The following is a 24557-nucleotide window of genomic DNA, read 5'->3' on the forward strand; positions in this document are numbered from 1 at the left end:
GCTATCATGATTTGTAAGGCAGGCACTTTTCTGTTGTCCACTAGATATTGCCTGTAGTGTGTAGTCAAGAAGTGAACTTTGGGGGCTCTATACCTCAAGGTCTTAAATATGCAAGTAGAGAACCAGTGTCTATTCCATTCTGTCTTGTTGCATTTCTTCACTAAGAGTTTCTCTGATAATTAAGCATTGCTTACAATTAATAAGGCTAATTTATCATACATAAAAGCCATCCAATAAATGTTGTTTTAATTTAATTTGATTTAAGAAATAAACTAAACCTTGGTTTGGAATCTGAATGTCAGATATTCCATTAGTGCATTTGGATGAAACATCCAAGCCTCCCTCCTTCTGCCCCTCCCTCCCTCCCTCCCTCCCTCCCTCAGTAAACATGTTTTGAAGTCCAGCTCTGTATCAGGCACCATGACAACCAAAATACATAAGATCCAGACTCTTAACATTCTCAAGAGTTCACAGGATGGTGGGAGATGTAAAAAACACCCCAAGATTACAATAGAGTTGCCTATGAAGTAACAAAGCAATATCTTGTCTCCTCCTGTAAAACTTCAGATGAGTCTTAGAGGGTGAAACGAGGGTCATCGTACACAGGGCTTTTCCAGTGGAAAGAAGGCATGTGTAATGGAGGTCCAGGTTGAACGTATAGATTCTGTGTGAATGTGTTGTCTAGGGGCACAGGGCTAGAAAGGCATGCAGCATCTAGCACAGGAAGGGCTGATTCTCATCACACAGAATGTGGACATTATTTCATCAGTAACAGGGAGACACGATTTAAGGTGGGCAGTGCTGTGGTCTGATTTTGAGTGTGGGAATCTCTCTCAGGCTGGAGAAGGCTGGCCTCCAAGGCCTGCCATGCTCTGGACACAGCTTGTTTCTCCCGCCGCATCTCCTGCTGCAGTTGGCTGTGTTTGCTTCCCCCCTTGTTGCCCTCTAACCTCTTCCATTCCTTAAAAGGGCCATGTTCTTTCCTTTCTCTGAGTCTTTGAAGACACAGAACATTTTAAATGAACAGCACTGCATGTATGCTCTGTTTAAACTACTTTTCCACCCCCCTCTTTATAGCCAGCTTCTTTTCTTTACTAGGTTTCAGCTCAAATGTCACTTCAAAGAGGCCTTTCCAGATCCCCCTCCCTGATTTAAGTCACTCTAAGTTAATTCTCTTCTATTCCATACAGCACTTAATATTTTATTTGTTCATCACCTTGCGTTCTCGTTCATGTTTATCCCCAGAATATACTCCCCAAGAGGGAGGTGGCTCACTGATGTGTCCCTAGCACCTTGCACTGTGCCTGGCACCTGGATGATGACCTGTGATTGTTGAGATAAATGATAAAAACCAGAACTAAGGCTGTGTCTGTAGAAATGTGGAGGAGGACACCATATACAAGGGCTATTTGGAGAGAGAATTGCTGGAGTTAGCCGTATCAGATGCAAGCAGTGTTGAAGGAGTCTTATATGTCCGTTGGGCTTCTGACCTGAAGAAGAATGTGTGTAATGATGCCAAAAACATAAACTGGAAATAGAGGAGGAACAGCTTTGGTAGAAACAGAAAGATCAATTCAGTTTTGGATGGTTTGAGGCTGAGATGACTGGAGACAATTTAAGCTGAAGTGTTTGATGAGTGTCTAGAGAGTCTAGCCTGGTGTTAAGTAGATAGGGCTAGGTTAGAGACATAACATGCCCCCAAAGGTAACCACCTTTATCTGTTTCTCTCTACCCAAGATGGGGTTGGGCATCTTGTAGGGGAAAGCCGAACCTGTGTACTGACTAAGTTTAAAGCACTGCATGACTAAAGGTGGGACCTTGGTCACAGAGGAAGAGGGGTTTCGGGAGACTGACCCTAGTACCCACAGTGTTTGTATTTGGTCCAGGAGAGGCTCTGAATATGTGATTTACTTCTTGCTGCTTTTCCATCCACTAAACTGGATGACTTGTATTTAAAAGCATTTTGGCATCCTTGGACCCAGTTACTGCCTGCATGATTGCAAATTAGTGTTTTCATTCCACATTAGTGATTTCCTCTTATTCTTTTCCCAGGGGAGATGGAAAATTGCTGTTGACTATTCTTGATATAAACCTCCATATGCATTGCAACAGACTAGGTGCCAGAAACCTCCTGGCATTCATTTGGAGTTTCCCGTATGCTCAGAATTTATATTTATAACATTTAATCTAACATCAAAATAAAACATTTTTCAGTTTAGTTCCTACTAGTCCAGAATCTCAGTTTGGGAGTTCAGCAGCATGGAAGGCTTTGTTTCTATTTAAAAATGTAAATTTTAAATTAAAATGTAAGAGGATACCAGTTAGTTATATGCCCAGAATCCGACTCCCAGCTCTGAGAATGCCCACTGGACTTTGCTCACTTTTGCCTAACAACTTCTAGAAATATCTGTCAAGGTTTATGCTAGTTGTCTGAATTAATTTGACCAGACAGCTGAAATTCACCATGAATTGTCTAGTACCTTCCTAAGGAATATTGTGATTCTAGCCTAGAAGACCCTATACTCAAAGGCAGTTGATCTCCCAAATTTATATTGTGTACTTCTCTCAATAAAAAGTTTTAGAGCATGCTTCTTAAGGTATGATTCCTAAAACAGTTATATCATGTAAATGTGTTACAGAACTAATACTCATATTATAAAACATATGCAAAAATATGAATTAAAATGAGATTAATAATTTTTAATGTTTTGCTGATTTTGATGGCTTTGGGTTCTCATTAACTAATATCTTAAGGTTCAATATATAAATGGAGTGAGGCTCGTTATTAACAATAGGAATTTAAACCTAGATTTCAAACAGTCTCTTGATACATTCTATTATAATTGAGGGAGGTCAGAGTCTTGGCAAATCTGATTCAAGTGTCCTTGGTTTTAACTCGCGTCATGACCGATGAAAAATTTGTACTGGCAATCAAAGTGTCTGCCCTGTCATTTTCTTATTGTTGATGGATTATCTTCAATCTGAGGTTTCTCTGCAGGAATCTTTTGAAGCCAACTTGTTTGTTTTGTCAAATGTAGTTAAAACCAGATTTTAGAATCAGAATATTTTATTTAACTGTCAAACCGTCCCCCTGCCCATCACAATGTGTTGAAAGTAAAAGAACAAGCGAGGATGCCGCCTAAGGGAGGCGTTTCCCCGCCGAAAGTGACATGTAATCATGACCTGCTGACACACTGAGTGAACATGCCAGGGTCAATCAACATATTAAATATCGGCAGAGCTCAATTTTTTAAAATATCTTTAGGTAAATACAAACATTAGTTTTAATACTGCCCTCTCCTTTTCCACCTTTCCCGTCCTCCCACTGAGTCTAACACACCCAAGGAGCAGGGTTCCTGCCCACCTCTGTTTAAACCACTGTGCATTCCTTCACTCAGAGCTGAGTCCAGAAAGCGGAGGGTGGCCTTTCTTTGTGCGTTACCTTCAGGCACTGTCTGAGACCATCCAATCTGCTTGGAATGTAATTTTGGCTTAAAAGAACCAGAACTAATGGAAGAACAGAAGCAGCTTAACCCAAACTGTTTCTCATTCCACTGCCCTACGGAGAACAGAGGGAAGAAGGAGGGGAAGCGGTGCGAATTCTATGCCGTATCCCTTCTTTGAGGTTTGAACCATGGACAATTTTAATTGCACCTATAAAATGGCACCTTGGGCACCTCCGGGCATATAGTACATGCCAGGACTTGGGTGACAATTGGGATTTTTACTTTATAAGACTGAGTGATTTAGAGGTTTTGGAGTAGATTAGATAAGTGTCCCTTTTGGGGTTGTCATTTCTGCCAACCCCCAGCCAGCTCCTCTTCCCTGTGTTCTTTACACTTGCCTCCTGTTTCCATCAAAGCCTGAATTAAGGTCCGTATCAACGAACATGACACGCTAGCAGGCATTTGGCAGTGTAGATTGTGAAATATATTCCCTAGATTGTTCTTATTCTTTATGTGTCTGGAGGCAGCTTTTGTTTGTCTTTCTTCATTCCTTGTGGCTTTGCCTTCTTAGTCAGTTCTGCCATACAGTGTTAAAATTGCAATTATTATCTTTTTAAGAAAACTAGCCTTTATATTAAATTTTCTTTTCTTTTTATATTTAAATGTTTTTAAGATAATGACTTTACATGTTCCAGATTTTTCTTTTTAGAAATTTGTTTTGCTCTGACTTCAACTGCAATACTGATTATTTTGAGTAGCTGCAAATAGTTTAAAAGATTGAATATTGATAATTTTATCCCACAATTAACAACAGTATATTTGAATTGAGTTAAGTATTGGTGATAACTAAATAATGGTGATGTTATGGTTGTATAGAATATACAAATGAATTTTCTGGGGCAGGAGCTATATGTGGTTCCCACTGGGAAACTGCTGATTAATGCAAAAGCCTGGGATGCCATTTACCAAGGCTTCTGTATAGACCGTTGTGGGTAGTTGGTTAACTGGTGTGTGTTTTCAAGTGGTGAGGATTTTAGGGGCCGTGATTATTTCTAGCCTAATACTTATAAAGGGATAAAAGAAGTATAATATAATAATAGTCTAGTAAACTCGATTATGGAACTGAGCTTCGGAAACCAAGCTGTGTGATTTTGTGCCTTAGTATCATCATCTGTAAAACTAGGGACATCACGCCCTTGCCAGTGTGGCTCAGTTGTTTGGAGCATCATCCTGTACACCAAAAAGTCACTGGTTCAATTCCTGGTCAGGGCACATACCTAGTTTGTAGGTTCAATCCTTGGTCGGGGTATATATGGAAGGAAATTGATTGATGTTTCTCTGCATCTCTTCCTCTCTCCCTCTCTCCCTTCTCCTCTAAGAATCAATGAACATGTCCTTGGTGGGAATTAAGAAAAAAAAATGTTTTTAGATTAGATACAGCACTAGCATCCCTAAATGAAAAACAGAGCAAAACCTGGCACACAGAAAGCTCCCAATAAATGCTTGCTATTAACTTGTATTAATTCCCAGTAAGGTCTGCCTACTGTCCCCACTCTCTAGTGTAGTGGACAGAGATTCCTTTAAGCTGCTGAATAACAGGGGCCCCCAGCATTTTATCTGGCTATATGCTTAGAGTGAACCTTGGTGCACAACCGCATCTGCACAGTTGTGCCTACTACCTATTGGATATGAAACGGAGTGGCCGGTAGGAAAAAAGTGAGGCATGTTGATGAAAGGTTATATAACAGCTATGACCATTGTGAAGGGATGTGGGTACAGAGTTCTCAGTGGGGGCAGGTTCAATGCATCTCCTGTCCTGACCCACCTCCACGTTCCTTCCTTCTTTTTACCTCTTGCGCACTTCTGTCACGAACTTGGTCTTTCCTCTTAGTAATGGCCTTGTTGTTGGGAAGTGAGACTTTGGGGAGATGTTCCTGCTCTGCCTTTCCTAGTCTCTCAGATTCTACTACTGCCTCCTTCCATGACCCCATATCCTTGCCTTTTCCTTGGTAGAGGTCAAGGGAATTAGTTTGGGGGCATAGGTTATCTGAGAGTTTTAAAAAAACAAGGCCTTCTATTTTATTTTCCACATCCTGTTCTCTTTTTCTTACAAACTGAGTATTTATCAAGCCCTAAAAATATTAGTAATTTGAGCAAAACATCTAAGTATTATATTTGCTTTTGGAAGTTAAAATTTTTAACAAAATAAGTTTTATTAATAGTATCAAATAAACCTATTAATCTTTGCTTTCTTGGACTGAGAATAAATTTAGTACACTTGCAAATGATTATTAAAATACCACTGTGTGTAAAATATCATGTCAACTACTTTAGGAAACACAAAGAAGAATAAAGCAGGCTACATAGAGCTTTTCTTTTTTTCTTTTTTTTTTAAGTTTTTATTTATTTTTAGAGAGAGGAGAAGGGAGGGAAAAGAGAGGGTGAAAAACATGAATGTGAGAGAGAAGCATTAATCGGTTGCCTCTCATATGCGCCCCGACTGATCTGGAACGGAGCCCGCAGCCCAGGCATGTGCCCTGACGGGGGACCCACCGGCAGCATTCTTCTGCTTTGTGGGATGACACCCAACCAAGCCACACTGGCCAGGGCTAGAGCTTATTTTTAAAACCAACATTAGTCAGAGCTGGTAAACTGACCCAACCTTCTCTGTGACATCTTCCACACCTTGGATGACAAGATTTCCTTTGGCTAATCTAACTGACTAAGGAATGTGCCTTCCTCCCTCAATATCCCACATGTTTCTTGCCTAAAGGGGCTTCTTCTGTCAAAACTAACAACTCCCATGAGTAACTGCTTGTTTTTTACTTATTAGAAGTCCTTCAAATAGCAAGCAGGCATCCTTTGTTTATTGAACACAGTGCACTTGGGGATAGAAAAGTGTGCAGGGTTAAAAATGGCTGTGGGGCTGAGATAATTCTTGGGCGTCCTTTCTGCTTACCCTGGTCGAGTGAAAAGCTGTCTCCAAACTGGAGAGGGAATTTACCGATTGTGTGAGTCCCTGACCCTGTGCATGTGCCTGAAGCAGGCACATAGTTTTTATGTGCGCCTGTTAGTTTGAATTTGTGATACTGATCTGCTTTTTGTCCCTGCTGACGGTTATTATATCTTAATGGGCGAAACACTACTCTAATGATCCTTGTGTATATAATTCTTGGAGTACAGAGCAGGCACCAGAGGACCACATAAAAATGTTTGCCTCAATTTCCCTGCAAAAAAGGAGCCCAGAAACCAGACTTGACCAAATAACAGATTTTTAAAAGTAAAGGAACCCAATAAAATTACCAGCTTTTCACAGCGTGTGTCTACTTCCTTTCGGCATATTGTGAGGTGTAGGTGAAATATTCTAGCTGAACTGACAGTGTGAGTGGGAATAACTAAGGAGAGAGGAAGATAAAAGTAAAAACCACCAGCAATGATTGATATTGCAGTAGCAATGAGTTGTTGGGGTCTCCCCTTTGTGGATTTGACACTTCACCTTTCTGACACCATCTGCAGGAGTGTTGGTATAATGAGCCCTACGCAGATGGGAACAAAAGCTAGGATTACTTGGAATTACTGTATCAGGGCTTTGAGACGTGCTGTAGAATTGTGTAGGCTGGTATTTGCTTATTCGACTTACAAGATAAAAGGTGTGTGAGCATGTGAGAGAGAGGCAGACAGACAGAGCAAGAGAGACCGAGTAGGTTTTTAAGGTATAAAATGGAGGGAGCTACCTGATCCTAGGTAACTCTGAAATTATTTTAATCAATGATTAGTTTCTTTCTAAATCATAATCATGAGTTAACTGATTAAATGGGTTCATTTAATGCTAATAATTTTGATGGTAAGTGCTTTCAGAAGTCGAGTCTTTAATACACTGCCCCAGAATTTTGGAAATAGAATTACCAGATATTGATTCTGGCCTTATGTAGACATTTAAACTGTTTTTGGTGAAATGGGGGCAGAATTATGCAGATGCAAGACAGCTCTCCTAGGAGAACTAGAACTTAAGTTCTTTTTTGTTTATATGTTTTTATTTCTTAGACCTTTGGTCAGTAACCTAACATTTGGCCACTCCGTAAGATAGAAATAATATAAATAATTTAATTTCCTTAAGCTCATGTGCTCACCCAGATGATCTCTTTATAGTGCTCTTACTACTTCTGAATTTTACTTTACTTTTATTTTTAAGATCTTATATGGAAGAGGAGAAACCTCCGTGGGATACTTGGGGCTGGCCCTAAATTAGTCTGTCACCCACGTCTTCCTTCACCAGTCGCTTCCTCTCTCCCACTCCTTCCCCAAGTCCGGGAGGAGAGATCAGCCTGCCTGTCTAGCTCTTAGGCTCCTCTGCCTTTTTCGGTGGGTGGCCCAAAGGTCTTCCCCAAAATCTAGGCATAAAGCCTCCGAGCGGTTTGCAGTCCGGTTTCCTCAGTCCCAGAGCTGAATGCTATACCCAGAGTGGTGTCATTATACCACTCTGTGTGCTGTAGTGTCTTTCTCCTCTGTTTCTGTTCTTTCTGTCCACAATACTCAGGTTTTTGCTACCTTTGCCCACGGGAAGAGGTTCTAAACCAGTCGTTCCAGACTTTAATGTGTCCTATGCAATATAATTTTATCCAACTCACTCCCCCACTTGTAATTGCTCATGCTTCCCTGCAGTATATCAAGTGCATTGCAGACCTTATTATGGCTTTCTCAATCCCACAAGATCTTGCTCCCAACCATGTTAGGTGGAGTTTTATCTCCTTAGTCCACTTCACTGATGCTTTCTTTAAGCCAAAATTGAACTACCTGCCATTGCCGGCATGTTCCATCATCCTGTCTGCATCTGTTCCTTCCCCTGGGAAAGTCTCACATCCTTCCAGTTGATGTTCACTGGCACTTGTCATACATTTACAAATTGTCATTGCTTGGAATGAATTTGACTTAATTAATGGTGGTTAATAAATGGATCTTTCAGGTGTCTGCCTGAAGCAATATAACAGTTGAAATTTTACTGGTAACCTTTATTCCTAAGGTGAGACTGCTATTTTAAAAGTTTTTGAGGGTTAAGAATGTGGGGAAAGATATTTTTTCTTAAAAAATGAGAAAATTTACTTGTTATTTTTTTGATATGGAATACTCGGGCAAGCAATGCACCTATACTGGATAAGAGCATGGTTATGCCACTCTTCTGACTAAGCCGTGATTTTTTAACAGGAACAAATGGAGGTCAGTAGGCAAACAACCTTAATTCAGAAACACAGCCATACTGTTTCATCTGTCAAAGTTGTATCCATTTTTAACATACTATGTTTTCTTTTTCAAGACCCCATGCGCCCTTAAAGAACTTTGACACCTTACAGAAGGACTCACTCTTTAGGATTCCTGTAACATTTATCCCATCCACAAATGTTTATTTTATTTCTATTACACCCCAGGTACTATGCTGGGAGCTGGGGTTATCAAGGTGCATAGGACTATCCCTGACTACAGGGGTTTACCATCTAATAGGAGAGGGAAACTGTTATGCAACATACCATCATACAGGTTCTTAAAATAAAGTATAATGCCATGTAAGAGGGAAAGAGTGAGAACTTAATGATCCCAACATCAAGAAGGTCCTTTCAGAGGAGGAAACCTTTCACCTGGGCCTCGGAGGATGAGATATGGGAAGGAGGGGAAGCCAGAAGCCATGCACACTCAGGAATGGGGGGCTGCCCAATCTGGCTGGAGCACAGGGCACATGGGAGAAATGGAAGTGGTAGGAGATGGGACTAGAAGTATAGCTTGGAGCTAGGAAGGGGATGGGCTTAAAAATCAGGTCAGTGAGTTGGGACCTCACCCAATGTTTACAGGAAAGACATCTGATGTATTTTAAAGATCAAAATAAAATTTTGAGACCTGTGTTTTCAAAAAATAACTTTGGTGGTATGATCAAGGGTGGATTGGTGGAAATGATAAAAATTAGAGATAAAAATTAAGTAACTTTCTGGACAGACCCAAAGGTATCTTGTGTTTCCCTTCTGACATTTGATACGTTATTTTTTGTATGGTTATTTGTGCATATACCTTTGCTATTAGTAATGCTTCCTAAAGCTCAGACTTCTATCTGAAACACTCAAGAATTCTGTGAAGTTACATTTCTAGCATAAACGACTCAGCAGTTGCAGTCTTCTTTCTCTAATTCTTTCCAGATGTTAAAGCATTTAAGGCATTCACAAACATTAAAACACATTAACAATGTGTATATTTAAAATTGTAATAGTCATAGTTCATAGGTACCATTTTGGGTTTACATCATGCTCTAGGTGCTATGCCAAGCATACTCATTACCTCTCTTAATATTTTCAGTAAGTGGTATTGCACCTGTTTTATGGATATGCTGATACTCAAACAATTTTGCCTGCCAGAATCACAAAGTAAGGATATTTTGATCCCTCCATGATAGTCATATTGGTCTTTTCTGTGTCTTGCCCTTGATTCTTCATCAGAAAACACACACACACACACACACACACACTTTTTTTTGCAGATACCTCTCCCTGGATGGCTCTTCTCCCAGACCTTTGCAGCACTGATCTCTTCATCACTTTGCAAAATTTGACATCATCAAAGAAGCCTCCATCAATCATTTTTCTACTGTGCTTTCTTCATAGTATATCACTATCTGGAACAATTGTTTTTTTTTTTTTTTCTTTCTCCTAAACTAGTGTCTAAATTTCATGAGATCTAGTGCTTTGAATATCTTATACACTTTTGATACATATAATCACAGTATTTTAGAACAGTTTCTAGAACTTAAAACACATTCAACAAATGTTTACTCGATGGGTGGGCGAAGGCGTGTTCAGACATCTCTGGAATCCATGCGTGTTCTCTGTCCCGTGCCCCCCGGATGTTTTCTCCCTGCTGCCTAGCACTGGCTGACCATATAACCCATGAAACACACTGTGTATCTGGGACCCAGACTGATCAACTTTTCAAAACCAAATATTTACTCACTAGGAAAAGAAATACTCTTTCTCATTAATTAAGGTTACTCAATCATACCTAAGCTTATTTGATTAGAAGTGAACATTTCTGATAAATTATTTAGAATTTTCCCTTTTCTCATTGCATTCCCAATGGCTGATTTCTGCAGGAAAATATTGGAATTTACATAAAACGCACATTATTCCTGGCCAGTTTCTGTTTTTTAAAGCAACAGACATGCAAAAATACCTGGTCTATCTAATAAATAAGTGAATTCATACTATCTCCATGCACAAAATAACAGTCCTGAAAGGGTAAAATTGTGTGGTTTCAGATTGGCTTTTTGAGAAGTGTAATTTTTCTTTGTCTTGGTGGGCTCTGAGATGACTGACTTTGTCACTAGCATGTTAACCTGTTCTTTTCTCACTGCCCATGTGTCTAGGAATAGCTTGTGGATTAACGCCTAAGTTAGAGAATGTGGCCTGTAAAGGAATGTTAAGTACATTTCTCGGTGTTCTGTGAAGTTACATGATCTTAGCTGCATTAATTACCTTTGTTAAAATTGTGTAAAGGGGTTCATGTGAATCTAAACTGCAGAAGAAGCAAAACAATTTGAAAGCGACCTGCCCTTTACCTTGATCCCTAACTTCTCCGAAACCGTGGTGTAGTGCCAATGAACAGAATAGTGGTTGACGAGCAGAATTTTAAGGCATTCTAAATATCTCTGGTTGGTTTAATAAAATTAATTAGCCTGCCACAGAGAAAATTTACTAGCGTGCTGGTTAATTTCACAATGTAAAGTCAGAGAAGGGAGGTGGGGCTGAGGGAACAAACCTTATTAGTTTTGAATAATTATTTAAAGATGTGGAGAAGCCTATTTCAAACACTTTAGTTGCCAAATTCATTAAGGCTTTAAATTCATTCTTTGCATCCTGGTATATCTGGGAAGGAATCTCTCTATATGAAATCATCAGTATATTAGTTAACAGCTAAGTGACTTATTTAAGATACAGAACAACAAGTAGAATCCTAATAAACCCATGGGAATGAGAATTTGCCTTAAGACTGACTCTTGGGAGGTTTCCATAATCTTAATTTGCCATTGATGCAATTATGGCTTTTTCTTGTCTTTTTAATCCAAACAAGATGTTTGCAGTGGCTATGGAAAAGTGCCTGAAATCACATGCCTGAATTCATTTAATTTGCCAACATTGTCTTTTTTTCTCTCTTTCTTCCTGGTAATGGGCAAGAGTCAGTTCTGGTGCATTAGGTACTAAATCTCTTCAATTACCAGCCAGGAAGAAAGATTGAAAATTGTACTTCAAACTCACAACTGATTTAGTTTTAAAGCACATACACTTGTCCTGTGGAGCCTAAATTAAACTGCAGAAAGGACACAGAGCTTGAGGAATTAAATAAGGCAAGGCCAAGGCTCAGGGCAGCAATAGCAACCAACCATTTTTGTTTCTTTCTTTGGGGTCCCTCGTTCAAAAGCAGAGGGGAAGAAACATACTAAAAGACACAACTTGTATAAGAAAGTGCAATACTATATTGATTGGAAGCTAGATGTGGAATAAATGTTAGTGTGGGGAGTCTAATCAAGCCTGTTTTTCTTTTTTTTCTCTCTCCCTTTTTGGGTGCTTGGCAGCCATTTTTAATGTGGATGACTCTGTGGTTGATCTGGAGACCCTGGCAGCCTTATATGAAAATGTGAGTATCAAAGACATACAGAGCTAGAGTTTCCATATTTCCATGTCTTTATTAACTAAAAAAATGTTACAGTCTAACCCTGGCCAGGTGGTTTAGTTGGCTGGAGAATCATCCCATACACTAAAAAGGTTGTGGGTTTGATTCCTAGTCAGGGCACATTCCTGGGTTGTGGATTTTGGGGTGTGTATGGGAGGCAGCCAGTTGATGTTTCTCTTTCACAAAGATGTCTGTCTGTCTATCTCTCTCTAAAATCAATAAACATATCCGTGGGTGAGGATTAAAGTGTTAAGGTCTGAAAAGAAGTTACATGCAACTCCTTCCTCCTGAAAAATTGCTGACCTATTCATTCATGTTCTTTGGCAGTAAGGATTTTGATACAGCACGGATGAGGTTAAGGCACAGAACTGCAAGCTTAAATAAGAGCAGACATAAGAAAAGAATTAGCTTCCTCACCCCCATTGTGGTATCTGAGTAGTTCATTTTGCACACCTTCCAGGGAGGGTGGTTCAAGGTAAAGACCACTTCTTGGCCACAGAGCTCATCCCTGCAGCTTACTTTCAGAGTTAACGAATAAAAGCTACTGACTTAATGTTGGTGTTCCCCAGTGTCTTCCTCTGAGGAATGGAAATGCTAATACCAGTTTGGATGAGTACTCTTAGTCCAGATGAGCTGACAGTGTTGAATGTGCAGAGTAGTATAGGGTGGCAACTGTGTGTTTTGGATTTAGTGTCAGACAGGTCCAGCCCTATCATTGACTGCTGGGTGGCTTTGGGCCAGTTCAGCTCCTTAAGCCTGTCTGATTATCAGTACAATAGGAATTATTATGGTCTCTACCTGATTTTTCAGGAGTATTTAAAGAATTCAATATATGTAGCAATAGCAATATATTTTGAAAATAGCACTGTACACACAAATGGTCTTTAAGTTTGTGTTATATGGGGAAATATGAGCACAATTTCGGGCTCTCTTAAGAAGATGACACAGCAAGTCAGAATTCCCATAACTGTTAACTGTTCTTGTTCATTGCCTGTTAGTATTTGAAAACAGATTGAACCAGATTCTCTTTACTGAAGTAATGGTATTTCCCAGGAAGCTGCCTGGATCTCTATAATATAGTCACCGAGCTCTAAAAATGATTAACTTCAATACTTATATTTCCTAGGACCTTCATTCTCTTATAGAATATTGTCATAGTGCAATAATTTAGACTCATAGCATTGACAGTTCCCTACACATTTTTACATTCTTTATATATATCAGGAGCTGTTAGTACTACTGGATGGGAACTTCTCACATTTCTATCAGTAAGGCTTTCATCGATAGACAAGAAGGCACACAAACACCAGGCCATCAGGAGCTGACAGTGCATTTGCTTAGTACCTGGAGGGCAGCGTGGGATCATGGGAGAAAGATTTGGAGTCAGGCCCTTTTCCAGCTACTTAGTGTAAACCTCGATAAAATCATCTGTAAAATGAAGATAGAATAATTGGTATGGAAGGCCTTTGTAAAGGGCAAAGCGCCTTCCGGATGCTTTTTGTTGCTGTCATGGGCTTCGAACTGTGTGCACTCAGTGCTTCTTAGCTCACAGTAGAGGTAAGCTGCATACAACTGAAACAGCTGCGTAAGTTGAAAAAGTATGTGACCAAGTGCCTAAAAGAGTGGTACAAACAGGGAATGCTTACAGAATTTAGAAAAAGTGAAGACGGTAACTAGAAATTAAAAAGTCAGCGGCCTACCTGCATTAGGAGGACTGCTGAGGATCAAGAAGCAAGTGCTAAGGACAACTGGACCCATATCTGCTTACAGGCAAAAAGAGAGGTTTCAGAGGTAGCAATCCAATGTCCTGGCTTCTGTATCCAGTAATGTCACTTGTTATGACCATTTGTATTTGCCAGGACTTCTCAAATATTAGCATGCACCAGAATCATTTGGGGGCTTGCTGGGCCCTGCCTTTGGAATGTCTTAAGTCTGAGATAGGGCCACAATTTTGCATTCCTAAATAGTGACAGGTGATACTGATGCTGCTGGTTCAGAGACCACACTTTGAGACACATGGCTTTAGACCAGCGATTTTCAACTGGTGAGCCACGCACTCTGATGTGTCATGGCAATTGTCAAAACATGCAATACCTGACTATTTAGTCAGAGGCACTGACCTCTTTTCCCCTAGGTTGTCAAATAAAAATATGACAACAGCCAACACAACAATAGCCCTCTGTTGTGAATAAATCAAAATTATACCTATTTTTTTGTCAGATCAGCAAATAATTATTTTTTGGTGTGCCACAGAATTTTAGTAATTAGTTTATGTGTGCCATGAGATGAAAAAGGGTTAAAATTGCTGCTTTAGACAGATTCTCATTGTTCTTTTTGTATGTGTATGTTTTGTTTTGCTTCTTTTTGAACACAGAGAGCCCAAGAGGATGAATTGGTTAAAATAAGAAAGTATTATGAGACATCCAAAGAAGAAGAATTGAAGCTGCTGGATAAACCTGAGCAGTAAGGATGCTTGAACCCTTTTCAGTTGGGCCAAAAGTACAGTCTCTGTCTTCCTGCATCCCAGCTCTGAATAATCACCTCTGAATTGGGCAGTGAGCTAAGTCTCAGCTCCATCATTCCCATGACCTATGCGTGTAGCAGAATGACCTGGCTGCTGGGAAAAGCAGCCGTGAGGTTGGCGCTGCTAGAGAAACTATTTCTCAACCCTTTTCCCCATCTCTCATGACTCCGCTTTCTTGTTCTAGCAACTTATTAATTCCTCCTAGACTAAACATTCTCGCCAAAAGGGTAACTGAGGAAGGACTTAAGTCATTGCTCTGTTTAAGGTTCTGCTGATGCAGTTAAAAAGATGTCAGAGCACAGCACTGAAATTGATTTTCCTAAGTGTCGTATCCAGTAAATGTAGCCTGAATGTGCCAGCTTTCCCCCAGGTTTCTCTACCTGCCCTGCCCAATTTAGATGTGACTTTTTCAGCTTTTCTTAGTGTGTGCTCTCCTCTCCAATTCACTATCTAGAGGTGCTTGTTCTGTAGTTTGGGGTGTTGTTCCACACACTTTGAAAACCCAGAACTCTCATGTGTCAGTGAGTGACTCTCATCCTTGGTTGGATTCTTAGGGTCTGCAAACCACACTTCAGCTTCTGTGGCTCAGCAGCCCCCAAGCCCCACCCAGGACTCTGTAAGAATGTGGAATGGGGTCCAGAGTAGACAGGGGGCTCTTTGGCCCGTTGCTACCTTGAGTGCTTCATGTCTAGTTCACGTCACCCTTCTCAGCCTGGAGGTGAGGAAAGGGTAGGAAACGAGAAAATTGAGTGATCAAGTTTAGGATAACAAGTCAGCTCCTGATGCATTCAGGGTTCTTTGGCTTGTACAGAAACCTTCCTGCCTTGCCCTCGGGTCCTCTAGAATGCATCTTTCCCCTTGGGTGCCCGGGCATTCTGGTTCAGAAAACATCTCCTAATGGCTCAGTGGGAGATTTCTAGTTTTATTCAGGTATTGATAAACCTTCATGATGATTTTGGGAAGCGTAGGTGAATGGTTCTCACATATAACATAGGTCAGGAATCCCCTGCCCTCTAGTTAGTTCATGAAGCCTAGGAATATTGTGAGGCAGTGCAAATGGAGTCCACTTCCCTTCTGCTCCAGCAGCTTGAGCCATCCTCCTTACTAACCCTCTCCCCTGACGGATTCTGTGGTCCATTCCAAGTCATGTTTCCTTAATACAGTAAATTAATCCCCACTAATGAGCTTATCACTAAAAATTGACTAATCGTGGAATATTTAGACACTGTTGAGGACATGGGAGTATTTGAAGACTATCTTGGGTTACTATAACAAAATACCCTAAACTAGTCGACTGGTAAATAACAGGAGTTTAATTCCACAGTTCTAGAGGCTAGAAGTCTAAAATCATGGTGTCAGGATGGTCAGATTCTGGTGAGAGCTCTCTTCCAGGTTGCAGGCTGCTGACTTCTCTTTGTATCCTCACATGGCCAAAAGCAAAGAGAGGAAGCAAGCTCTGGTGTCCCTTCTCCTAAGGGCACTAATCCTTCTCGTGAGGGTTCCATCCTTGTGACCTCATTACCTCTCATAGGCCTTACCTCCTAATATAATCACAGAGGGGTTAGGATTTCAACATATAGATTGGGGAACAGGAGCACATGTAGTCCTTAACAGGGACAATAGGACACATCAAGGCTTTGCGTAGTGCCAACTATGCCATGTTGGGCGATGATACTCTAAGCTGAGCGTTAGCAAACTTTTCCTGTTTGAGGACCATATAGTACGTATTTTAGGCTTTATGGGTCATGCAATATGTCCAAACTACTCAAGTCTACTGTTGTAGTGAAAAAACAACTACAGACAATTCATAAACAAATGGGTATGACTGTGGCCCAATAGAATTTTACTTATGGACACTGAAATTTGAATTTCATTTTACATGCCATGAAATGTTAACCTTCTACTGATATTTTTCAACCATTTAAAAATGTTGAAACAAGGCCCTGGCATGGTGTCTCAGTAGGTTAGAGCATTGTCCTGATAAACCAATGTTGTGGGTCCGATCTCCAGTCAGGGCACATATAAGAATCAACCAGTGAATATATAAATAAGTAGAACAAGAGTTTCTCTCTCTCTCGTTCTCTCTCCTCTCTCTCTCAATTTCCCTCAAAAATCAATAAGTAAAAAAATAAAAATAAAAATAAATGTTAAAACCATTCTTAGTTGATGGGCCATGCAAAGCAAGCAGTGGGCTGAATTTGGCCTGTGGGCTGCCCGAGCTCTAAGCTATGGGAATGGCTGATCCAGTGGCATGAACACTGAGTTTCTGCTACTGGACGTGTTCTCCTTTTCCTTTTGTGTTACTGTCTTTCCAGAATTATTTTTTAAGGGTAACTGCCAGGACCCAGAGTAATGGTGGCAGGTAATTAGCAAATAACTTACTACTCCTGCTTTCTCTATGGATGTTATGGACAGCCGTGCAGTTTTAAAGTTTGTAAATAGTACTTGCCACAACTTCCTGAACACACTACGTTGTCTTGACACAAGGAGGCCTGCCATTTTCCCTGGTGAGGCAAAGCACTTGGGCTCAGTTGCTGGAGGGTGAGGCGCAGAGAGGTCGGGACTTCGGGCCTGAGTGAATTTCACCTTTGCTTTCGATCTCCTGCACAGTACAGCATTTGTTTGATTATGCCAGAGTCTGATTTTCTGGCAACTTATTTGCCCCCAGCTCCAAGTTAGTTGACTAAACACGTGTTTTACATACTGGAAAGTATGAATCATTTATAGTTTTGGCACTATGATTTCCTAAAAATTATGTGATGCCCAGTCCTATAAATCATAGCGTGGAGACACTGGCCTCATCACTCACCTCATCAGTTTCCTTGTGCCCCAGTGCCGGGTTTAGGAAGCCATTTCCCATAAAGATGTTATCTGCCTGGGACCAGGCTGTCTGGAGAGCCCCTCCTTTCAGAGATGGCCTTCCACTCTTTACATACCTGCCTTGGGTGGGTGGTGAGGTGAGGCAAGGCTCTACTGGGTTTGATTAGGCCTGATGCAAGATTTTGTGGCCTAGAGTGAAGACACCATAGACAGCTTATCGGGATGCCCCACGAGGGCCCCCATATGCCTCGTGGCTCCGCAAAAAAAGACACATTGATGTCTGAAACAAGGCTCTGGAAACACAGGTCACAACATGAAGTGATGCTGTGCACACAGCCCTTATGTGCATGCACACACACCTGAGATAATACCATTGGGGAGTTAGGGAATGATAAACCAAATGTTAGTCCCTTAAAACCAAAGGGCCACGTGGTGTCACTGCACCTGTCAGCTGAGTTGCTACTGTGGATGAGTAACCCACATGGAGTGAGGTGTAGAACTTCTCTCCTACATACAGAATGAAATTGTAGCCCTTCCTGGGAAAATAAGCCTGCCTTGGAGAAAGAAAGGAAAGACTGAGTTTGAGGCTTCTTTAGGGGGTATTTAGTCCAATTACTAACCCTAGGGTATAAAGTTGGATTAATTTACAGGAAATCAATCTATAAATATTCCTAAGCACCAAGGTCCAAAGTCCAAAACCAAGATTTCTTTTGGGTAGTGAATAAAACACAGTTGAGGGATAAAATATTGATCAGACACTTCAGACTTTGAGTTTATGTATACTTCTGATACTTTCCCAGATAAATGGGAAAGGAATATCGTGCTCTTCCTGAAGGTTCTTCATGGCTATTTTTGGACAGAATGTGACATAGAATAATTTTATTCCAAATTTGCTACTTCATTATATCATATCTTCACATTCCACCAGGTTTCCAAGTCAAAAACCTAACAAGTCATTCTGGATGCTACTCAGAATCCTTTGGGATTGGTCAGTTACTGTGATTCTTGCCGCCTCAGTAGCTTCCTCATCTGTTTGCCCTCTCTGTTCCTGCTGTAGGCCCTGTTAGCTTCCCTCTTAGAACATTGCAGCCATGGTTGTACAAGCCTCCCAGCCTCAAGTCTGCTCTCACCTGCAATTGATCAGCCAAGCCACACCATGATGATTTTTCCAAAACAAAAAGCTGAAAGGATCACTTCTCTGTTCATTCATTTAGAAAAAGTTTAAACTCTTAAGAACACCAAGCCCCATTGTAGTGTCTGATTCCTGTTCACCTCCCTCACAAATATTATTCAACCCATCCAGGCTCTGCCTGGCAGTATCTCATGCAACCCGCAAGCACCAGAAAGCTCCAGGAACCTTGGCTGACCCTGTCCCTGCAGGGCTCTGACTTTGATGCCCTACATGTGGCTTCCATAGCTCCTGTCATAGTCCCCATTACTGATAGTGCTTATCACACTCTATGGCAATTGTTGATTTATCTCTCAGATTATCAAGAAGGAACTGTGTATAATTTAAATTCTGTTCTCAGATCTTTGCATGCTGCATGACACACTGCAAATTCTTCATACATGTCTAAAGGACTGACCAAAATCAGTCTTGGTGACTGATGCTCTGGCATTCATGTTCTGTGATGCATTCTCTACAGTTCTATCCAAAATTCCCGAATTTCCCTTCCTTGTCCAACTCTGGATATGTGTTTCAGGCTCTTTTCCATGCACAGGACATTGACTCTAAATTTCTGTCAGCCTTCCCTTTGCAAGCCCTGATCCAAGGGAGCCTCTAATCCTAGAGAGCCTTGCAGTTCTGTTTACTCTGCCCTGGGTGACATAAGTTGGTGAGCTTATGGGCTTGTCTTCTCATATGGGTTCTACACCTCCTGTTACGAGACTAGTTATGAGTAATTGTTCATCCAACATTTCCTCCTCTCATCTATGTCCTTATTGTTGCGCTGAGGTATTGCTCAGTATATTCTCTCATAGTCTCTATAAACACTTCACTTCTGTGTTCATTTACCCTAGAAAGTGTGCATGTTCTGGGGATCTGGGTCTTACTGGGGGCCTAGAGTCTCACGGTCACACTTGGAATAGCAGAAATGCAGGGTGTGTCCCCCAAGGAGCTCTCAGCAGCATTGGGTAAATAAACTCCCCAAGACCCACCACAGGACCTAACGCCCCCTGTCCCACAAGCTTTTTACTACACATATTTGTGAAAACTGGTGATACCCCTTATTCCCATCGTAAATGAATCAGTGACTTAATACTAATTTTGTAAAGGAACAATTTACATAAAAACGAATTTTTTCATCTTGTCCTACTTCAGAGTTCCTATGCGTTTTCACTTGTATATCCCATCACACAGCTTTCATAATTGTCCGTTACAGAATTTCCAAACAAGTGTGTGGTTTCTTTATGGGTATTCATCGCTTCAGCTCAGTGTCATTAAAAAAAAAAAAAAAAAAAAAAAAAAAAAAAAAAAAGGATATCACCTGGTTGTGGGATCGATAAGAAAAACAGCTGATAATTAGAATCTTATGAAAACCCAGAGCTCCCTAAAATAAAGTAAAAGAGATACAGAGCATAAACTAAGGGAATTTCTTAGGGTATGGAAAGAAGGAGGTTCCAGCTTTTGACTGAGACTTTCAAAAATATCAGGTGATTATCATTTCAACCCCAAAATGGGTTTAATTGCTTTTAGTGGATTCTCTCCTCTTCTGAATTCATGTCCAACTCTTCCTACTTGTTTTAGTTATGCACCCCTTCCTCTCATGGTTGGCCTGGAGAGTATATAGCTCTTCCAACTTAATTTTGCAAAGGATACCAGTGCCCAACTGCTCAGAGGGGTGAGCTTTTGTGCATAGGTTGGTACTCACCTTTAGTTTTTCAGATCTGCCCATAGTTTCTAAGAAGTTTTAGATTGTGTCCGCTTAATGAGTACCTGCTTTGTTCTAAGCATCAAGCTTGAGCTCTGTTTATATAGGTAAGTTGATGTGGAAAAGTAAAAGAAAATATTGGTAGGATAGGGAACGTTATCGACTATTATCTAATTCATTGAGCAGAAAATAGTAGTTATCTCACTTCAGTAAGAGACTTTTTATCGCTTGTCTGCAATTACCTCCAGTCTTCACTTTACTGAGCCTGTACACGTGTATCTTCAGAGAGCACTGCATTATAAAAGGAGTGTATTATGTATTTCTTCTCATACACTGAAGGTGACCACTTCTCATTTGGGTTGAGTCTCCTGTTTAGGTAGCAGGAGATAGACAACTTGTTGTGGTTTGGTATAATTGCATTAATTTTCTGTTCCTAAAGTAATTTATACACCGTGTATTTGTTTACCATCATAGAAACCCATTAAAAAGTGGCTTTCTTGTCAATAGTAGAACACATACCCTTGGAGTTGCTTAAGTCCACCTGATACCTTTTATAATTGTTAAATTAACATTGTCAAGTAAGGAATGATTTTGTGGTGACTCTTTCTCAGCTGTCTTTTTACTTTCCTTGTGATTTTATACAAAGCTAGATGATTCCTTCTTAATTTCTACAGATTTTTACATGAGTTAGCCCAGATCCCCAATTTTGCTGAACGTGCCCAGTGCATCATCTTCAGATCTGTCTTTTCCGAGGGTATCACCTCTTTGCACCGAAAGGTAGAGATCGTCACACGAGCTTCTAAGGTATGTTTGCTGTGTAGTTTAAAAAGATAACTTTGCCCTTATTAGGGGTAAAAGATGAAGTGGGAAGTGGGAGAGACCATCTAGAGTGCCTTTGCCAAAACCTTGTATATTTTTCTAAGTATAGCTATGACAGTTATTCTGTCTTAAGTGTGGGGATGTGTGTGTGTGCAGTTGAGGGAGGGGCAGAGGGAAAGAGGGAGAGAGAAGGAGAGAAGGGAAAAATGACATTTTTACAGATTCCTTCTCAAATATTGCAAACACCTTCCAATGTACATACTGGCATTTAAAATCAATCCAAATAGTGTAGTTTGTTTTTCACTCAACAGTCTGGGTTACAAAAGAGGTTTTGCCTTAGACCCATGACTTTGATCATCTGGAATGTGCTGCATAGTGAAATAAAAAGGTTCTTAAGATTTGACAAAGGAAATAAATGGTTATGATAATGAGTGATGAGAAAGTACATTTTTGTTGGCTTTACCACCCTGGTATTCATCACAAAGTTAAATTCTAGTGCTTGGCTTTTTCTCTCAATGACCCATGTCCATAAGAACATAATGCTCTCCACAAATATTGTAGTATTTAGTTGCTTATCTAAAGGCATGATTTTTTTCTTTCTCAAATATAACAGATTTCAATAAGGAATGCATAAATATTACCAAAGAATAATGTATACCCTCCCATAGCACCCTAAAAGTCAGGAGCAAAAGTCAGCCTGGAGCTGCATTTGGCTTTCTTTTCCCTAAAATAAAGGAATATAAAGTCAAATAAGACTATAGAGAAAGGGAAAAAGTATCAGTTTGAAAGTTTGCACTTGAAGTAACAGAAAGAGAGGGGGAGGGAAGGAAGGAGAGAGAGAGAGGAAAAACTAGTGAGATGGGGAGCTGAGGAAAACCCTAAGCAGCTTGAAATTATAAAAGTTAACAGACATACCCACAAACACAATAAACATAGCCTCTGGCCTTGAAATACATTATTGTAGTTCACCTCTGTGGATTGTACTCACAAATAAGGAAGAACAGACTTGCTATTATAACTATCCTGCACTTAACTGTACTGTTTATGTAGCTATATCGTCCAAACACAGATCCTCAAATGATATTAAACCCCCTTCTACTTATAAGTCATTGAATGTGAAGCCTAACTGTAACAACTCTTTTTTGAATTCGTAAGTACTTTTAAATAAGTATTTACAAAATAAATGCCTCATATGGAAATATTAATACTAATATTTAACCCTCAATGTTAAAGCCAGCACAGTTTGTAATTTCTTGAAAGGATAGAAAATCATCACTCTTGATGTATTTTTTTTAAAGATACTTATGGCTTAAAGTTTATTTTCCATTTCACCAAGTGTTAACCCATTTGGTAACATGCCACCAAGCAGCCTATTGGGTACTCAAAATACTTGTTGCTGAATGAACGTAGGTCTATTTGGAGTTCAGCTGTGTGATCATTGGTGTTTGCCGTCACAGGGCTTGCTGCACATGAAGAGTGTGAAGGATATTTTAGCTCTCATTCTGGCTTTTGGAAATTATATGAATGGAGGAAACAGGACTCGGGGACAAGCAGATGGATATAGCTTAGAAATTCTGCCCAAACTCAAGGACGTCAAAAGTCGGGTATTTATTTTTTTCATAGTGAATGTCTATAACCTGCCATTATTTTTCTTTCATACCTTAATTTAAAAAAAAGAAAAAGTATTTCTGATTGTTCTATTTATCTCTGTGTCCCCCTAACAATATATTTTAACCTTGGCTCTCTTTTGACTTTTGAATAAAGATAGGGTTTTTATGTTTCATCTTATTTTGATGACAAAATTCCCAATATTTGTTTGCTCTAAAATACACAGGTGTAGAATTGCAATGAGAGAATAAAACAAATAGCATATGATATAAGCTGTAGCACAAGGCTTGAATTTAGTGTTGGCCACTTGTAACTTACTAATTCCTGCTGATGGAGCAATGTTGAATCACCAATTGAGCTGAGCATTTGAATTCTTCTTCTGCCCACAACAATTGGGCTGGACGTCTACTGTCAAATTCTCTGAGCCTGATTATCATTTGGCTCCACACCCCTGCAGAGCCACCTCTTTAGAAACAACCAGCCAATACCTAAGCATCCCATTGGGGGCAGTGGGAGTGGAGGGAGGGAAAACACACAGGCGAATTAGAATTAGACCCTTGTGAACAAGACTCAAAGGCTGCCTTGTGGGAGGGCCTGCTCACTCCTGGCCTCCGGGGTCATAAAGTGGCATTGCATTCCTTTTAAGCTGCCCTGATTGTTTTTCACACCATTAAGAACACACATCTTTTGAAAGTTGGAAGGGAGGGCTGGTTTTCTGTGCTAGTCCCTGGTTCCCTTTAGCACTCCCCTGCTCCCTCCTGTTTTGGCTTTGTACTAGAAAATAGAGAGACAGTGTTTTGTTTGTTTTTTTTTGTCTTTTTGTTCTTGCCATTACCTCAGAGGTCTTATGGATTTTTATCTTTTTTTTTTTCTTTTTTTACCAAAGAGTAGTGTAGTTTCATTTCTTTGTATGGATGCCATTAAAAAAAAAAAAAAATGGATGGGGCAAGGAGGGAAATCTTGCCAGTCTCAAACAGAACGAGGACCAGGTAACACAAATTAAAAGTACGTATTAGGCTCACACACTGAGATTTTGGCTCTCAACTATATAGTACAGCAAAGTCTCATGTGAATGATTTTCATTTAAGCTTCTCTTTTAAACCTAGGATAATGGGATTAATCTGGTGGACTATGTCGTGAAATATTACCTGCGTTACTATGATCAGGTAAGAAATAGCATTATGTAGAAAACTACACTAATGGGATTTCAGCTGTTACACATTGTTGGCATTCAGAAATTGGATGATGGATGGGTGGATGGATGAATTTCAAGTCCAACATAGAATTTGAGAGCTATCCAGCCTACTTGGTTTACAGATGGAAACACTGGAGCAAAGTAGTTTAGTTGACTCTCGTAAAGAGAAGCATTATTCGTGGTACAAATCTACTGACTCTCAATCCACTACATGACACAGCTTCAGAGAGACCCCACGTTATCCTTCTGACCAGATTGTCAGGGCCTTTGTGAAATCTATATCCACTCAGTAATTGGTTATGTTTGAAACTAGATTCTGGGAGGCAGACCAAAATTTAGGAAGTTCATATTCAGCGATACCCTCCACATTATCAGTAATGTTCATCTGTGAACAAGTTAAAGATGTGGAATCTGAAATCCCTCCTCTTCGCTTAAATTACATTCACAATTAGAAATAAAATTTTCTGTGAGAACCTACCTGAGCATAATTTTCTGTGTTTTATTCCTTCTCATTAAGTGGAGAACAAGGAGTCCTAACTTAGAGAAGAAAGAGGTTCTGTTGTAAGTTGCTG

General features: G+C 40.2%; 1 protein-coding gene across 3 annotated transcripts in view; it reads left to right on the forward strand.

Annotated features, from left to right (window-relative positions):
• The window catches only part of FMN1 (formin 1), a 393756-nt gene that overhangs the window by 234341 nt on the left and 134858 nt on the right, over window positions 1–24557 (forward strand). For all 3 annotated transcript variants that reach the window (XM_090271942.1, XM_090271940.1, XM_090271941.1), the window contains 5 exons: window positions 12052–12113; window positions 14524–14612; window positions 21038–21167; window positions 22640–22786; window positions 23897–23956. In XM_090271942.1, the coding sequence (XP_090128068.1) occupies window positions 12052–12113; window positions 14524–14612; window positions 21038–21167; window positions 22640–22786; window positions 23897–23956 (488 nt within the window). The remainder of the gene's footprint in view (window positions 1–12051; window positions 12114–14523; window positions 14613–21037; window positions 21168–22639; window positions 22787–23896; window positions 23957–24557) is intronic.

This window comes from Furipterus horrens, unplaced genomic scaffold (genome assembly GCF_987537825.1).
Source record: "Furipterus horrens unplaced genomic scaffold, mFurHor1.1.pri manual_scaffold_3, whole genome shotgun sequence".
Lineage (NCBI taxonomy): Eukaryota > Metazoa > Chordata > Mammalia > Chiroptera > Furipteridae > Furipterus > Furipterus horrens.